Source organism: Cynocephalus volans, chromosome 11 (genome assembly GCF_027409185.1).
Source record: "Cynocephalus volans isolate mCynVol1 chromosome 11, mCynVol1.pri, whole genome shotgun sequence".
Taxonomy (NCBI): Eukaryota; Metazoa; Chordata; class Mammalia; order Dermoptera; family Cynocephalidae; genus Cynocephalus; species Cynocephalus volans.
Genome location: NC_084470.1, coordinates 8,787,113 through 8,805,577, shown reverse-complemented (window position 1 = coordinate 8,805,577; position 18,465 = coordinate 8,787,113). Strand labels below are relative to the sequence as shown.

The following is an 18,465-nucleotide window of genomic DNA, read 5'->3' as shown; positions in this document are numbered from 1 at the left end:
TCCTAGTTGTACTTAACATCTCTGAGCCTCATTTTTTTCATTCGTAAAAGTGAGAATATTAACACATATTCTGAAAGATGTACTAAGACTAAATGAGATAATGTGTAGGCAAGCACCTGGGAAATAATGCTAGATCCTTTCCCCTTTCTGTGCATGCCAGGTGTGTAACAGATACTTAGTAATTGTTCTTGGTCCTCTGGAGATCATTAAGGATAAAGAGATAAGCACCTCTTCTATATGATTAAGAAATTGATCTGCCTAAAGGCAAGAAATTGGACCGAATGACCCTTTGAGAGTTTTTTGCAGGCTGAGTACAGAGGAGGCCTGTTAAATATAGGATTCACTTGCGGATCTTAGTGCTATGAATGTTGTTTTGTTTCAGAAATTAGAGTCATTGTCTTTTAGATTTGTTTTTGCTGTTCTCTCATCCATTAGCACAGAAAGCTATAGCATAGAAACTGTAACTACAAATCTTTTTCTTGAAGAATAGCTTGGAAAGAAGCAAAATAACTTTTCAAATTATTTCCTAGACTGTTTCTTAAAATATCACAATTCCCTAACCTTCCATTTGGTTTTCTCCCAGTCTTACCCTATTTAAACTTATGAGGATAGCCAGGCTAGATATGTTGGGAATCTCACTATGAGAGCTAAGTCAAAATGATTTAGATGGTTTTTAGTCACTAGACAAGAGAGTAGTGTGACTGGTGTAATACGCATTTTTGGTTTTTTATTTTTTTAAATTTAATTTAATTTTATCAATATACAATGTGGTTGATTATTGTGGTCCATTACCAAAACCTCCCCCCACCAATAAGCTCATATCTGTTTGCTTGTCATAACAACTTCAAGGAATTGTGATTGTTGTGTCTTCTTCCCTCCCCCTCAGTTTAATTGTGTATTTATTTATTTATTTTTAGCTCCCACAAATAAGTGAGAACATGTGATATTTCTCTTTCTGTGCCTGACTCGTTTCACTTAATATAATTTTCTCTAGGTCCATCAATGTTGTTGCAAATGGCCGTATTTCATTCTTTTTTATAGCAGAGTAGTAAGTATTCCATTGTGTAGATATACCATCTTTTCCGTATCCCCTCATCTGATGATGGACATTTGGTCTGGTTCCAACTTTTAGCTACTATAAATAGTGCTGCAGTGAACAGTGGAGTACAGGTATACCTTCGACTTGATGATTTCCATTCCTCTGGTTATATTCCCAGCAGTGGGATAGCTGGGTCATATGGTAGATCTATCTGCAATTGTTTGAGGAACCTCCACTTTCCATAGAGGCTGCACCATTTTGCAATCCCACCAACAATGTATGAGAGTTCCTTTTTCTGCACAACCTCGCCAGCATTTATCATTCACTGTCTTTTGGATATTAGCCATTCTAACTTGGGTGAGATGGTATCTCAGTGTGATTTTGGATTTGCATTTCCTGAATGCTGAGTGATGTTGAGCTTTTTTTCATGTGTCTGTTGGCCATTCGTATATCTTCCTTTGAGAAATGCCTATTTAGCTCCTTTGCCCTTTTTTAAATTGGGTTACTTGTTCTTTTGTTGTAAAGTTGTTTCAGTTCCTTGTATATTCTGGATATTAATCCTTTGTCAGATGTATATTTTGCAAATATTTTCTCCCACTCTGTTGGCTGTCTTTTAACTCAAAATGGATTAAAGAACAATAAAACTTCTTAAAGAAAACGTAGGAGAAACACTCCAGGAAGTGGGGCTCGGCACAGACTTCATGAATACTACCCCGAAAGCACGGGCAACCAAAGGAAAAATAAACAAATGGGATTATATCAAACCAAAAGGCTTCTGCACAGCAAAAGAAACAATTAACAGAGATTAGGCATTTTTGAAAAATGGTAGTTTTGTGCAGTTTTTAGTGTTGTAGGCTCCCAATGAATGGATTCTTTCAGTTATTTTCCAAAAACGGTTTTGGTCTATATCTTTCAGAGTGGTAAATGTATGTTTTTCTGTAGGTTTGTTAGATTGTTTGCAGTTCACTTGAATTGCATAGAACACACCATACCACATCCCGGCTCATCATTTCTTTAGTACAGATGTAGAAATGACAAATCAACTCACACATTTAACATTTTTGCTCTTTAGTGATTGTCAGAAAAGGAAAGATGATGAATATTGAATTATAATAAAATAATATGTAGAGAAAGATGGTAACAAAAAGAAGCTTTGGCATCAAAATTCATGAGTTCTAGTTCTGGTTGTACTGTTTGCTCTCTGTGACATTGACGAGTTAATTTATCATCTAAATATTACTTTTATAATCTGTAAAATGGGGATAATATTGATACTTACAGAATTATTGTTGAGAGTTAAATGTGATAACATGTATTAAAGCACTTTGAAAAAGATGAAGTGTTACATAAACATTATGGACTGAAGGAGACCTGGAGTCAGCTTCTTACTGATTTATTAAATACAAAATAGTTAAGAATACAAACCTGATCATGAAGGTTTAAGGAAGGCAACTGAATCCAGCGATGTGCTAGAGGCAGCAGATTCGGATCACTTGATTTGGGGTCTCATCTTGACTTCACTTCTAAATGGTTGTAACATCTTACAGTATTTACTTAACCTAGCTGTTCCTCAGTTCCTCATCTGGATCAAGGACTTCTTGCTTGTTGTGTAAAGAGTAAGTTAGGTATTGGTTTTAAAAGTGCACTATAGAATGTTATATTCTATTAATTCAACACCTCTAGGTTATACCTTTCATGTTTGGAAGGGAAAAGTGTTTTATTATTAGGAAGAAATTAAAAATATTAGATAATCAAGCATTCAGAAGGGGTCCAGAGAATGGCACAAATCAGAGTGCCTGTCTGATGTGGTGCATCCACTTAGGATGAGAGTTTTTGTTCTTTTTCCTTTGTCCTCTCAGTCTTTCTTTTTTCTTCCCTCCTTCTGGGATCCCAGTATGTCATGTTTTTGCCTTCTGGCTTGTGCTTTGTTGAGGTTGAGCCGAAGGCGTGTGGGTGAGGGATAGGTTGGAAGCTTCAAGTCATCCAGGCTGTGATGAAGATAAAGGATCTTCCTGTTCCAGTCTCTAGGTGAAGTGTAAATCTCTTTCTCTTGTTGGTATTTTCCACTGCTTATAGTCTAAATCTAGTGCATTACAATTACCCTAAATAACAGTCTAATAAGATAGAGGTCTTATTAGAGATCTATTTGACAGTAAGTGGTACAGACTGATCTCTAAACCACTTGTATACATTCCTGCTTCTTTACCTTTACCAATAAGGGGATTGAACTATGGGATCCCTTTAAGTTCTAAAATGATGTGAGTTAGGTTGGAGGACTGTGTCACTGAGGTACATAGATGATAGATTTTGTTATGCCTATTTATAGGTGAGACAGTGAAAGGAGTAGAATCTTCAGCCCTGAGTTCAGTGTCTCAGCCATTAAATGAAATTTCCTTCATGTAGGGGAAATGTTACTTGGTGGAAATTTGTATGTGAATGTTGCAATAAGCATATTTTTAGCATCCATTAGTGATTCAAGTAGATTCTGTGTTTGGAAAAGAAGGTTCAGATGCTGAATCTGTGCCCATGGGGTGTGAAGCCAGTGACTGTGGTGGGCGTCTTCTGTGTCCACTAAAACCCTTGTGTCATCTGAATATACCATTCTTTGTTCCCCATGCTTCCTTTTGTACTTCTACTAAAGATATTTTTTTCTGCTAGTTAGGACTCTAAGTCATGTTAATGGTGATTTTCACAATCAAAATATTACCTTCGTATGAAGAAACAATTTCCTGTTGATTGTTTTTCTAAATTGATTTCATTTTTTTATAATCCCAACCGATCAATAATCAAAGTCTGTGAATTTAAGTTTCTTGTTATTTCTTGAATCCATACCCTCATCTCTGTTCTTAATTGAGATCCTCTTCTGTCTCTCTTCTGAGCTATTGCCAAGTCATTTTGGTGCCTCTCCCAGCACCACACCAGGCATCTCATAAAAAGTCTCATTTGTGCAGTCTTACGTTAAGTGCTTTCATGCACCTTTTCTTACTTAATTCTCATACCAGATTATGAAGTAGATATTATCATTACCTACATCTGACAATTGAGAAAGAACTAAGAAAGGCCATGGACTTTCTGAAGGTTATGCAGTTAGTAGATGGTAGAAGAATTCATGTTTCAATAAATAGTTCATCAAAAAATTCATGTGCTCCACTATAAAAACAAAATTTTCTGTAGATTACATTAGTATAATGAATGACTCAATATGAAGTAAAAATATGACAGAGACACAGATATATTTAAGGATAATTTTTTATTTTGGAAATGAACCAGCTACTTAAAAAAAAGTTTTAACATTTTTGTTGTTTTACGAAGTAATTATGTTGAGTAATATAACTTAAGAGAAAAATGCTTGGCAACTTTTCAAGTCCATGTCTCTTTATTGAACAAATGCCAGAATTATTTACAGTTTCTTATGTACTTTTTAACAAAACAAGATTTTAAATAGTAACTTAGAAAAACACATACTTTTTTCTTTTTCCTCTCTCCACTCCCTCCCTCCCTTCCTTCCTTTTTTATTTCATTTGGTAAACTCTGAAAGTCGTGAGGATAGATATAGAAAAATGGATGAAAATGTTAAACAGTCTTAAATTGTGTGTGGGAAATAATCTTTTTAAGTTCTTAATTTTGTAATTTAGGAGATTGAGGTGTAAAGGAAACCAAAAAATCTACCCTTATAGTCAGTTGTGTGTGTGTGTTTTCCCTTTTTCCTCTAGATTCTATAATTTCCAAAAAATAAAAACTGTGAAATCATTTCTTCCATTTCAAAATTAATGTTTTATTTTTTAAAGAAATGAGTAAGGTTTTACTTTTCAACTTTTAAATTTTGATATAGTTTTATACTTATAGAAAAGTTGCAAAAATAGTACAGAGAGTTCCTCTACCATTCTCCCAATTTCCTCTAATGTTAACATTTACAAAACTGTAGTACTATGATCAAAATTAAGAAATGAACACAGATCACAGGTACAATACTAGTAGCTAAACTCCATGCTTTACTCACATTTCACTAGTTTTTCCACTCACGTTCAGGTTTTATTTTTAATGAGTTTTTGGATACATGAATGAGTGGGGTTTGAGAGAGAATAAGAAATAGCATTGAGAACAGCGAGAATAAAGAAATACATGAATGACCATGGAAAGTGAGTGATTGGACGGCTCAGAATTTTCATTTAGTACTTTGTCCTTCCACTATGTCTGTGTGTCTTTAGTCTTCACTGGAGTCTCTTCCCTTTCTTGTCTTTGTTAATGAGAGGCATATCTGTAAGTTTGACAGGAAAATCATCACAAATCTTACAAAAGATTACATTTATTTATTAAAAGAGCTAAATACATTTAAAGCAGTTTGTAAGTGACCATAAAAAAAGATCTACTATCAATTTCTAGAATTATAATTTAATAAAATGAAAATATTATTTGATTTCTAGAAGTCAGTGTATGAGTTCAAATCCACTTCTTCCAATAAATTATAGTGAGAGTTGATTGCTTAACAAGGTCAGTTAATTACCCATTTTTCCTCAAATGTGTTTTTACTAAGGATTCTGAGTGGTAAATCCCTGTACCCATTGACCTAAAGAGACTATACTATCTCATTTACCCCAGATTTAAGGAGAAGGGAGACATTGCTTTGTATTATCTGCTGGGGTTGCAGATGTGGAAGGGTAGTTTCATACCTAGCATATACATAGCCCCTTCTTTGACTCTGTTTTAATGCACCTGGGAATACTTAGTTACTTCACAGCCACAGTCTGGTTCTCTGTGGGGTTTCCTGCTTACTAAGTGGTAATTCGTTTTCACTTCCTTATTTTCTGGCATGCTGACAATTCTTCAAAGACAGAAATATATTTATGAGGAATTTCCACAGTATGAGCATAACCACCTCTAAATTGTTCTAGGTAATGAGTGATGAGTCTTCTTTAGATACTATTACCAAGGAAGGAGACTTGAATGAAATATAACTTCCAGAGTTTCTACTAAATGTGTGTTTTTTAGCAGGCCTTTATAAAGGTTTTTTTTAAACTTTATTTTTTCTGCTTTATTTAATTATCGAACTATAATGGTATTTAAAAAATAAAACAGCTTTATGGAGATATAATTAATAATACCACACAACTCACCTATTTAAAGTGTACTCTTCAGTGGTTTTTAGTATAATTCACAGGTTGTACAACCATACCACATCCATTTTAGAACACATACATCACCCTAATAGAGAAACCCCATACCCATTAACAGTCACTCCCTATTCCACTCCTCCCAGCCCCAGGCTACTAACTTTCTGTCTCTGTAGATTTGCCTAATTCTGGATAGTGCATGTAAATTGCAGTCATATAATATACTGCCTTTTGTGACTAGATTCTCTCACTTAGCACAATGTTTTCAAAGTTCTTCCATGTTATAGCAAATATTAGTACTTCATTGCTTTTTGTTGCTTAAAATATCCCATTGTATGGCTGTAACACTTCCTTTGTCCATTAATTAGTTGGTGGACATTTAGGCTACTTCTGTTCTTATGCTGTTTTGAATAATGCTGCTATGAAAATTTGTGTATAAGCTTTTTGTTAGGACATATGCTTTCATTCTCTTGGGTATATATCTAGGAGTGGAATTGTTGGGTCAAAAGGTAATGCTATATTTAACTTTTTGAGGAATTGCCAGACTCTTTTCCACAATGACTATGTCATTTCATAATCCCATCAGCAGTGTATGAGGGTTCCAATTACTCCAGATTCTTGCTAACACTTGTTATTATCTCTCTTTTTCTTTTTCGATAACCATCTTTGTGGGTGTGACATGGTATTTCAATGTGGTTTTAATTTTTATTTTTTTATTTTTTTAAATTTATTTATTGAATCAAAATCGATTATACATATTTTTGGGGTTGAACATTGAGATATGTTGATTAAATCAATATTACTAGCATATATATTGTTACAAATCGTAATTATTATTCATGCCCCTTGTTCAATCTCTCCCCTTCCCCCATTCCCTCACCCTCCCCCCTCTAATTACCCTAGATGTCTTCTCTCCTTCTGAAAGAATAATGGTTACTCTGTTGATTTGTTGCCTAGATGATCTGTCCAATACTGAGAGGTGTGACCAGGTCCCCCTATATTATCATAGAGCAGATGCTTCTTCTGTCACTCTGAAATGGGTTTTGTGGAAAGAAACATCCTCTTCTTTTCTTTGTCTCTGCTGGTGACTCTTCTTGTGTGAGTGCACTCCAGTGATTGGCAGACCATCTGCATGGTGGTTGTGGCGTCTAGCCACTTTTGTAGCAGCCATGGTTATTGTGGTGGCTGTGGTAGGCCACCCACGTGGAGGTGTTGTTTTTGGTATGTTAATTGGCAATAGTGGTATGCCTGGTTGTTTGGTGTGTTTGGTTCCCTTATCCATGCCTCTGGTCCCTGGGCAGGCCTCAAGATGGTGGCGCCATGTGCCTGGTTGTGGGGGGAGGGTCCGGTCCCCTTATCCATGCCTTGGGTACCCATGTGGGCCCCAAGGTGCTGGCATGGTGTGCCTTGTTGTGGGAGGTGGGTCTGGTTCCTGGCTCCATGCCTCGGGCCACTGGGTGGGATCCAAGGTGCTGGCGTGGTGTGCTTGGTTGTGGGGGGGGGGGGTCCAGGCCCCTTCTCCTTGCCTTGGGTCCCCGGGCAGGCCCCAAGGTGCTGGCGTGGTGTGCCTGGAAGTGGGAGTGGGGTCTGGTCCCTGGATCTAAGCCTCTGGTTCCCAAGCAGGCCCCAAGGTGCTGGTGGTGTGCCTGGGCCAGAACTAATTTTTTGTCCTTTGCTTCTAACAGGGAGGATCTTCCTGTTGGAACTAGTACTTGAGTGTGTGGTTGTTTCAATTGCTACTTTGCTGCTGTTTCCCTAGGGAAGGCTTTTTGTGCAGCTCAGGGTTTATTGGTTGATCTTATAGGTACTTCTGGCTCTCCAGAGATCCGGTGGATCTGTGTTCTGTAGAATCTCTGATCTGGGCCTGAGTTTTTTAATCAAACTGCATCCCATGCAATTCTGCATTCCTGACGAGTCTCCTCTGAGTGGTCCCGCACTGACTGGGGGACAGATCGGCTATCCTTGCTGTGCCCCAGTGTTCCCCTGGTGGGCCCGTCTCCCCCACTGCCAGTGCTCCAAACACTTCCCATGGGACGGACTGTGTGCTGGTTCCTTGTGATGACTCACTGGCCTCTGAATGGCCCCCGTTTTTCAGTTGTTCTGGCTGCTTGCTCCTGCGTGGGGCCATAACCCTATTAGTGGTCCTGGGGGCCGCCAAGTCCCTCTCCTCCAAGTAACTCCATCTGAAGGGCACAGCTGTGTCTTCTGCCGCCTCCTGCTCCATGTGCTCAGCAGCTCAAGCCTTAAATCAGCCACGGCCCAAAATGTCCAGAGCAACCTTTTATTTCTCTCATCATAATTTCTCCCGCCTTCATGAACTCCGTAGGTCTCTCCTCCTCTTCCCCTGAGCTCCAGCAGCCCCAGCTTGGCTGATGTTACATTTTTATAGTTATAAATTTGGTTGATTTGTGAGAGAGCGTGACACCACGGACCTGTCTATTCCTCCATCTTGATCGGATCCTCTCTCAATGTGGTTTTAATTTACATTTTCCTAATGACTAATGATATTGAGTATCTTTTCATGTGCTGGTTGGCCATTTGTGTCTATCTTCTTTGGAGAAATAGCTCTTTAAACCTTCTGCCCGCTTTTTAAATTTGGTCTTTTTATTGTTGAGTTGTAAGCTCATTGTGGTTTTCATTTGTATTTCTCTGATGTATAATAATGTTAAGCATCTTTTTATGTGCTTAATGGCCATTTGTATGTTTTTTTTTGGAGAGATATCTATTCAGCTCTTTTGCCCATTTTGAAGTTAGGTTATTTGTGTTATTTTTGAGTTTTAAGCATTGTTTATCAATTCTGTATACAAGTTCCTTATCAGAAAGGTGATTTGCAAAAACTTTCTCCAGTTCTTTGGGTTTTCTTTTCACTTTCTTGGTGCTGTCCTTTGAAAGACACATTGTTTTTAATTTTAATGATGTCCCTTTAATCCATTTTCTTCTTTTGTTGCTAGTGCTTTTGGTGTCATACCTAATAAATCATTGCCAAATCTGAAATCATAAAGATTTACTCCTATGTTTTTTTCTCTTTTATGATTTTAGCTCTTATGTTTAGGTCTTCAGTCCATTTAGAGTTAATTTTTGTATGTGCTATGAAGAAGGGGTCCAATTTTTGTATGTGCTGTGAGGAGTGGGGTCTTTTGCATTCTTTTCACCATTTTTTGAAAAGACAGTTCTTTCTCAATTGAATTGTCTTGGCATTCTTGTCAAAAACTAATTGCACACAAATCTGAGAATTTTTATCATTTAAATGTCTGTCTTAAGCCAATACCATGTTGCCTTGATTACAATAGCTTTGTAGTAAGTTTCGAAATTGGGAGGTATGAGTCCTCCAGCTTTGTTCTTCTTTTTTCCAGACTGTTTCGGCTATTCTTTTTATCTGGTATTTCCATATTAATTTTAGGATCAGATTTTATTTCTGCAAAGAATGCACCTGGGATTTTGGTAGGTGGGATTGCATTGAATCTGCAGATCAATTTGGGAAGCGTTGCCATATTAACAATATTAAGTCTTCTGATCCATAATCACGAGATATCTTTCCATTTATTCAGGTCTTCTTTAATGCCTTTCAACAACATTTGGTAGTTTTCAGAGTATAAGTCTGTACTTCATTTGTTAAATTTATTCCTAAGTATTTTATTCTTTTTGATGCTGTTGTAAATTGAATTGTTTTCTTAATTTAATTTCTGGTTTTTTTTGATGCTGTGTAGAATACAGTTGATTTTTGTATATTGTTTTGTATATTTGTATCTTGCAATCTTGGTTAACTTGCTTATTAGTTCGAAGAGTTTTTTAGTGGATTTCTTAGAATTTTCTGTATACAAGATGGGGCCATCTGCAAATAGAGATAGTTTTACTTCTTTCTTTGCAGTCTAAATTCCTTTTATTTCTTTTTGTTCCCTAACTGCATTGGCTAAAACCTCCAGAATGATGTTGAATTAAAGTGGCAAGAGTAGGAATCCTTGTCTTGTTTCTAATACTGTATATGGATGTCTTATATTATTTAATTATTTGTAATAAAGCCTTTCGTGGATAGTCTTTTTTTTTTTTCTAAGCTAGTACAATTAATATATTTGCCAGCTATTAGCATTCTTATAAGGAGATTAGACTAGACCTTTTTTTTTTTCCTGACAGGAGAAAAATACTGCTTTAACTTCTTTCACTTTAACAAATTAACTCATTTAAATTCAAATTCAGTTATTTATTTATTTTTTAATATAAACAAGGTAAATATATTAAGAAGGAACTTCAGATGTGTTTTAAAAAAATCTTTTATTTCATTTGGTATGGCTTAGTTTTGTTAGTAGGGGTTGAGGAGAGAACTATGGTGAGAAATATACAGTCAATGTAAATATATTTGTATCAGCAACAGATATCCATAACAGCAATTTGTTGTGCTTATTTTGTGTATGTGTCTGCACACTTAATATACAATTCTTTTTTATGCATAGAATATTTGAGAAATCATATGATGGTTTTAATTTTCAGTTTTCTATTTTTTTCAACCCGACCCTCAATCAGGATGGAGATCCGGTTCGCCCTGGAGTGGCTATGACTGACCTTGCCACTGGCCTGTATGCATATGGAGCCATTATGGCTGGATTGATACAAAGATATAAAACTGGAAAAGGACTGTTCATTGATTGTAACCTACTGTCATCTCAGGTACCAATCCAAATAGCATGTTAGATAATGATGTAAAAAATGTGTCCGGGTTGTACCCTTTCAGATCACATCCTATGATCACGTGTGCAAAAACGATTAAAAAACCCCAAAACAACAGAATAAAACCCCACAAGACAACAATAGCAACAGCTATTCTGTTTTGATGTCCTTGTTTTCATGTTAACATAAGTGTCTGTGAAGATTTTGTTGTAATGGAATTTTAAGGACTGTTTTTTACTAGAATGGGTCTATTACTACTTGTGAAACAAGAATACAGTGGCTTGTACTTTATTGTTATATGAGCTCTATAACTTCTTTTGACCAGATTGTCTTCACCTTTTTTGTGTCATGGACTCCTTCAGTAGTCTGGTAAAGTCTGCAGTCCTTTTCTTGGAATCATGTTTTTAAATGCATAAAATGAGATACTTAGGATTACATAAGAAAACAGTTATACTGAAATATAGTTATTCTAATGTTAAAATCAATTTTGTGTTATAATAATATATATAAATTTTACTAATACATTACACCACAAGATCTATTAGTGAGTCTAATGCTATTACAATTTTGAGGTACTGTTGAGCATAAGTGATATTTCAAGATATCTGCAATAACTGTAATATAATATAAATGTATTATATTTGTTACTGTATTAGTGATCAAGTCATAGGTACTGCTAATAATCTTGTGGTTTGTTGCTTATATTCATAATTGAAGAAAATGCTAAATTTTAGTTAGAGGTTGATAAAAATGAAGATAGTTTTTTTTTCTATTTAAGTTAATTAACTCATAGAGTTCTGTTCATGGACTCCAGATTAAGAACCCCTGGTTTAGATAGTTATCAGTTATGTTGTGCTTAGTACTAAACTTGTAGAATAAAAGGGTTAACTCACTCTCAAAATGACATTTTGCTTCCTTTTTACTGGATCAGACCCAGATGCTGTACCATATGTGGAAGTTGATTCTGAATAGATAATTTTTCTGGGATAGAAAAAAGAAAATATCTAATTTGTGCAGGGAGACATTTTACTGTGGGAAAGATTGCATTCTAGACATAGAGACCTCAGTTGGGAATTTCAGATTTAAAAGGCATACATGGGAAAATAGTAAACTTGGAATAGTGCTTTGGAGATTTTTTTCTCTTATGCAAAATTAAGGAGGTGTATAGAAATAAGAAACATCGATATGGTTGGAGATGAAATACTATGTATGGATTTTTAACACTAGGTTTGAATCATAGTCAGAATCTTAATGGTTATGTAAAACGGTAAAAGAACTCTTCAAATCATGATCTTGCTCAATGGAGAGCCACAGGTATTGGTTATGGAAAGGAGCTGAAAGCCTTTTCTTTCTTCCCCTAATTTTATCGTGGTAAGGAACCTGAGCTAAATTAAGTGGGAAAACTTGTATATCCACTAAGTATGGAAGCCATGAAGATTTCACAGGTGTGACCTGTGTAGTCATAGAGAGCTCTGGGCTTAGTTGAAATGTTCTGCTGTCACTGCCTTGAGATTCTTAATAAATTTTGAACAAGAGGACCTACAAATTAAGTAGCAAGTCCTGGAGTTGGGACTCTGCTTAGGTCTCCTGATCTCTACCTCGACTGCTTTACTCTGTATTTCAATTATTAATTAATGAGCTTTGGAAAAAATTATCTTGTAGAGTAGTGTAGAATTTAACCCTCTTCTAGCACCTAAGTAGTGATACACCACGTGGAGGTGTTTGTTTCCCTGGGGGTTGGGGAGGGTGGGATCACCTGCAGGGCTGTTTCAATGTGAGGCATAGTGTGTGCAAACACTTATATGCATACACACAGATATAAATTCCAATCATTTTTGGTGTGTGTGTATGTGTGCCTATGTTTATTGTCCATGTTGCTCCTTAAGAGTATAAGTTCCATGAGTGCAGGGACAATGTTGGTTTTTGCTTACCATGGTATCTTCAATGCCCAGCCCGGTATTTGTCAAATAGCAGGCTTTCCCAATCTTTTGAGATCATTGGGAAAACTGCTGTTACCAATGGGAATGTCTCATAGTTTTTGGGTTGGCTAGGGAAGATGAGAAAAAGATAGAAAACTATTGACTTAGGATAAGTATTTGATAAACAGCTAATGTTGAGATGATTTGCTTTTGGCAAACACAGTGGCAGTGATTTGGCCTATTGTGCTATAGTTAACTCAGTCGAAGTTTGCTAAATTTATTAGTATATTTAAGACTCATTATCTTTTAACAATAAAAGTCGATTATGCCTTATTTTAGAGCTATGCACTACCACATCTACTATTTTATATGGTCCTCACAATAATCACCTGAGGTTGGTGGGCAGGGATTTTTATTACCATTTTACATGCAAGGAAACAGGCTAAGTGAGGTTGACCTGCTTGAACAGCAGAATCACAGCAGGAAATCTGGTTTTTGACATCCTGATTAAGTATCTTTTCCCTGTTGCATTCAGGCAAAAGCTTTGGCACTGAGGCAGGTAACCTGTAAGTTTCCTGTGGTGAAGCTCCAGGGAGAAGGCAACTATGAGTAAGAGGCTGAGGAAGCAAAAGAGCATTCAGTAACAGAGAAACACATAGCAAGATCCCCATCCACCCCATGCACAGAGCATATCAAGAGCCACAAAGAGATAGTGCAACTAAGGGGGCTCTTCTGGATCATTACCTGTCATGCTTTCATCTAGCAAGTGAAGACTATCATGGAGTTTAACCAACAGACAAGTGTTTTTATTGAAATATAAGAATTTTGAGAAAAACAGCATTTAGAGCCATGGGATGACTGGACTTTGCGTTTCAGCTCTAATCAGCAGAGCACTTCTTGTGTTGTAGGCTCTGTGCTAGCTGGGGTGGGTAGGAGAGGGAAGCAACACATCTGTTCAAGGTTTAATAGTAGAGGCAGCCAAGTCATATGGGAGGGTTGGAGGTGATATGTGAGCTAAATTTTGAAGGATAGGTAGGAGTTCACCAAGTTGGGGGCAGGAGAGAGAGGTGTTGTCCTGGCATGGCTACCAGTAAATTTATAAGGCAAAGTAGTATGTCCAAGCTGCAGCTTGGAATATGAGTAGGGAACAGCAGGAGACAAGGTCCAAGAATTTGTTGGTCCAAGATTGTTAGGGGCCTTATATGCCATGGTTAGGAATTTTGATTTTAATTGCTCAAGTCTTCTGTTTCTTTATAAATTCTGTTTTTTTTAGCCAAAGAATATGTCTCCTTGGATACCTGCTATCGCTGCCTCATTTAGAATAGCCTCTGGGCTGTGAATAGAGGTTAGAGTTTCAAAGGGTAGTGGTAACAGGTAATAATTTATGCTGAAGCTCACCTGAAGTACAAGGCAGTGGTGGTAAGAACATTTTCATTCTCTGAACCTACTGCAGTCCAAGCTCTGATTTTCTCTGTCTCTTTCACCTTTGCCCTATTTCTTGTCTCTGGACTTCTTTTTTTCCCCCTCATGTGTGGTTCTCTAGCTCAGGCATCTCTTTTCTCCTGTTTGTGTTTTTCTCGCTTGTCTTTCTTTACTTTCTTCTTTTCACTCATTTTCTGTGCTCTTTGCTCTTTTTCTTTTCTCTCTCTTTCCCTCCATCCTTGCTTATGCGGAGCTAAAGTTACAGTAGTTCTGGTTCTAGCTCTTACACTGTTATACCATCTCATTCAGGAAAGTTTTAGAAACTTACTGTAGTTCTCCTGGAAGACAAAAGAGGTTCCCTTTCCTAGATGTCCCAGAAAACATGACCATATATTTCACTGGATTGAGCGACCATTCCTAAACTGATTAAAGGTAACTGAAAGATAGAATATGCTTGTTGGCTTAAGCCATCCATGGCACTGGAGATGGGGTTAACTCCACGCAAACTGTATGGCTGAGACTGGGGGAGAGGTGATTCTGCCAAAGAATGCTCTGGTTATTTTTTGGCCAGAGGAAGGGGAAATGGGTGTTGGGGAGACGACCCACAATCTATAAATGTTCAGTGTACTAATGTACAGGCTTGTTTTGAGGATCGAATGCAGTAATGGATGTGAAAAATGCTTCGTAAATTAAAAAGTATTCTACTGTTGACTAGCATTAATTTTGTTAGGTTATTGAAAAAAATTAACATTGTTGAAATGTGCTGAGATTAAAAAGTTGGTTGTTGACATAATTATTGTAACTTTTCGTAACAGAGTAATCCTGACTAACTGTACTTTGCCATTCAATTTAAGGTAACATTTATGAATTCTAGATCCAAAAAAACAAATCACAAAATGATTAATATCTGCTTTATGTAAATGAGAAGTGCTATTTCTAGATACTTTTCAAAGTAGCAAGGTAGCATAATAGGAAACTTCACATTTTTTTTTTTAAAAAAGAAAAGCATTTATTTTCTACTTTTATATAAATGTTCACCTGTGTTAAGCAGATAACATTTGAACTTAATTTCATTTGCCTGGAAAATGACTGATTTCATATAGTGGTAAGAAGCATACTTTTCTACTCATTTTGATTGCATTACGTAGAATGATGAATGACTATAACATTCAATATCAGTTACTAAAATTGAAATTTTGTACTCCTCTTAAAAGTGATGTGGTGTAAAATAGACAAATTACACTTGATTTGAGTAGTAGCTAATTATTAACTCAGAGATGATTGCCTGAACCACAACAAAACCATTTCTAGTAGTTCATCTTAGAGACATGACAGTTGCCGGGATGTGGTTGTAGTGGGCACCAGCTTTTTTTGAGTTTCAAGGCTATACACTTTTAACCCTTGTCGAAAATTCTTTTGATTTTTTTTTAGGCTCAACATGATTTAAAGTTTTCTACTCAGATTGCCTAATGTCAGCATCTGAACAGTGTGCTTTAGATGATATTGGTAAATAACAAGGAAGTGGGTTTGGATGTGGTTTCAATTATTCTGTTGCTCTTATTCTTCTGTTGTGGCTTACAGAAATATCTTGGAAGTTTTAATATCCTTCCTGTACTTAATTGCAACCAGGCTCCTCTAATTACTACTACAATGAGTTAGTTTTTTTAGCACCGTAATTATTTTCACATATAGAACGTTTTGTCACTTTTGATGCCGCAATCCTTTCCCCACATTTATATATTGTTCATATTATGCATATATGAACATTAGTATAAAGTTTAATTTTTATCATTTTAGCGTATTTTATTGATAAACTTTTGAATCTCAAGCAAATAATCTAAAATTCATCTTTTTATGTCTTTAATACACTTATTTATGCTGTTCTTTATTTTATTTTACAATTTTATTGCATTATATATTGCATATCATGATTTTACCATATTTCAAGTGACAATTTAATGATTTTTTATAAATTTAGTGAGTTATGCAACCATAACTATAAATCAGGTATTGAAATGAATACTTATACAGCCATGTCTAGCCTGGGTATTACACATGAGCCTGGAATCCACCAGTTTTGAGTGGGAAGAAATCTAGGGCTCAAATGACTTAGAAGAATTCAGGGCCCATTATGACTTATGTGGGTCCTAGAAACTTTTGCCTTTGTGGGTTTCTTCCTCCATAAAAATATTAAAAATTATTTTCTATTACTGCATTGGTATAAAGATGAATATAATTCATTATTATGTATTCATTATTATTACCTTATTTTTTTCTTCAGATTTTAAAAGAAATTAAAATATTTTCATGTACCCCTAAAGTATTGTGGCCCTTAGGCACTGTGCCTACTGTGCCTAATAAGTTAGCTCTGGAAGAATTAACTTGAGAATAGTCTATACATGTGCCAAATCTGTGTGGATGACAGGAAGGAAGTGGAAGCTGAAAGCTGAGAATGTGCTCAAGTGTGAGTAGAGGATGGAAATGTAGAGAGGCAGGGTAGTTTATGACCAAGGAAGTTGACAGAATGGAGCAGGGAAAGATGAAAAGAGGGTAATAGCAGGAAGTTCAAGAAAACAAGGTAGAATGATTTTACATTCGAACCTCCCTTTTTTGAGGAGTCAATTGCATTTATGTCTTAAAGGCCCTTGTCAGCCTAATAATGCTTAGTTACCTGTGGCTAATTTTTAATCCTTGTTCAACTTCCATTCTTTAACCAGCATTTTCCCTAAGAACTCCCACTGCTGTCTTGATTTGAATTCAGGGGATACAAATAGATATTAACATTTATCTGTGGTTCCATGTGAATTTTAGGATTGTTTTTCCTACTTCTGTGAAAAATGTCATTGAAATTTTGATAGTGATTGCATTGAATCTGTAATTCACTTATTATTTTAACAATAATATTTCTTCCGGGCCGAGCCCGTGGCGCACTTGGTAGGGTGCTGCGCTGGGAGCGCGGCAACGCTCCCGCCGCGGGTTCGGATCCTATATAGGACTGACCAGTGCACTCACTGGCTGAGTGCCGGTCACAAAAAAACGACAAAAAATAAAAATAAAAAAATAAATAAATAAATAAAAATAATATAAAAAAAAAAAAAAAAAAAAAAAAAAATAATATTTCTTCCCCATGAGGATAGGATATTTTTTCACTTATTTGTGTCTTCTTCTACTTCTTTCATCAATGTTTCATAGTTTTCAAGTACAGAGCTTTCACCTCCTTGGTTAAATTTATTTCTAAGTATTTTATTTATTTTGTTTTTTCTTGATGTTATTGTAAATAGGATTGTTTTCTTGGATTTCTTTTTTGGATATTTGTTGTTAGTGTGTAGAAATGCTACTGATTTTTGTATGTTGATTTTGTATCCTGCAACTTTACTGAATTTGTTTATTAGTTTTAACAGTTTTTTGGTGGAGTCCTTAGGGTTTTCTATATATAAGATTATGTTGTCTACAAACATAAATGATTTTACTTCTTCTTTTCCAATTTGGATACTTTTTATTTCTTTTTGTTGCCCATTTGCTTTGGCTAGGACTTCCAGTACTATATTGAATAGAAGTGGTGAGAGTGGGAATCCTTGTCTTAGTTTCTGATCTTAGATGAGAAGTTTTCAGTTTTTCACCACTGAGCATCATGTTTGCTGTGGGCTTGTGATATATGGTCTTTATTGTGTTGAGGTATGTTCCTTATATACCTAATTTGTTGAGAGTTTTTATCATCAGAGGATGTTGAATGTTATCAAATGCTTTTTCTGCATCAAACTGAGATACAATGATCATATGATTTTTATCCTTCATTCTGTTAATGTAGCCAAAGCAATCTTGAGCCAAAAGAACAAAACTATAGTAATCAAAGCAGCATGGTACTGGCATACAAACAGACATATAGAGCAAAGGAATAGCATGGACAGCCCAGAAATAAATCCATACATTTACAGTCAATTGATCTTCAACAAAGGTGCCAAGAACACAGTGGGGAGAGGACAGTCTCTTCAATAAATGATGTTGGGAAAACTGGATATTCATATGCAGAAGAATGAAATTGGATGCTTATCTTACATCATATACAAAAATCAACTCAAAATGTTTTAGAGACTTAGGGCCGACCCCGTGGCGCACTCAGGAGAGTGCGGCGCTGGGAGCACAGCAGCGCTCCCGCTGTGGGTTTGGATTCTATATAAGGATGGCCGGTGCGCTCACTGGGTGGCCTGTGCGCTCACTGGGTGGCCGGTGCACTCACTGGGCGGCCGGCACACTCACTGGGTGGCCGGTCACAAAAACGACAAAAAAAAAAAAAGAAAAAAAAAAAGTTTTA

At 36.2% G+C, this 18,465-nt stretch overlaps 1 protein-coding gene across 1 annotated transcript in view; it reads left to right on the top strand.

The window, feature by feature from the left end:
* The window catches only part of SUGCT (succinyl-CoA:glutarate-CoA transferase), a 723,725-nt gene that overhangs the window by 108,417 nt on the left and 596,843 nt on the right, over window positions 1–18,465 (top strand). The window contains exon 8 of the mRNA XM_063115110.1: window positions 10,669–10,812. Coding sequence (XP_062971180.1) covers window positions 10,669–10,812 — 144 coding nt within the window. The remainder of the gene's footprint in view (window positions 1–10,668; window positions 10,813–18,465) is intronic.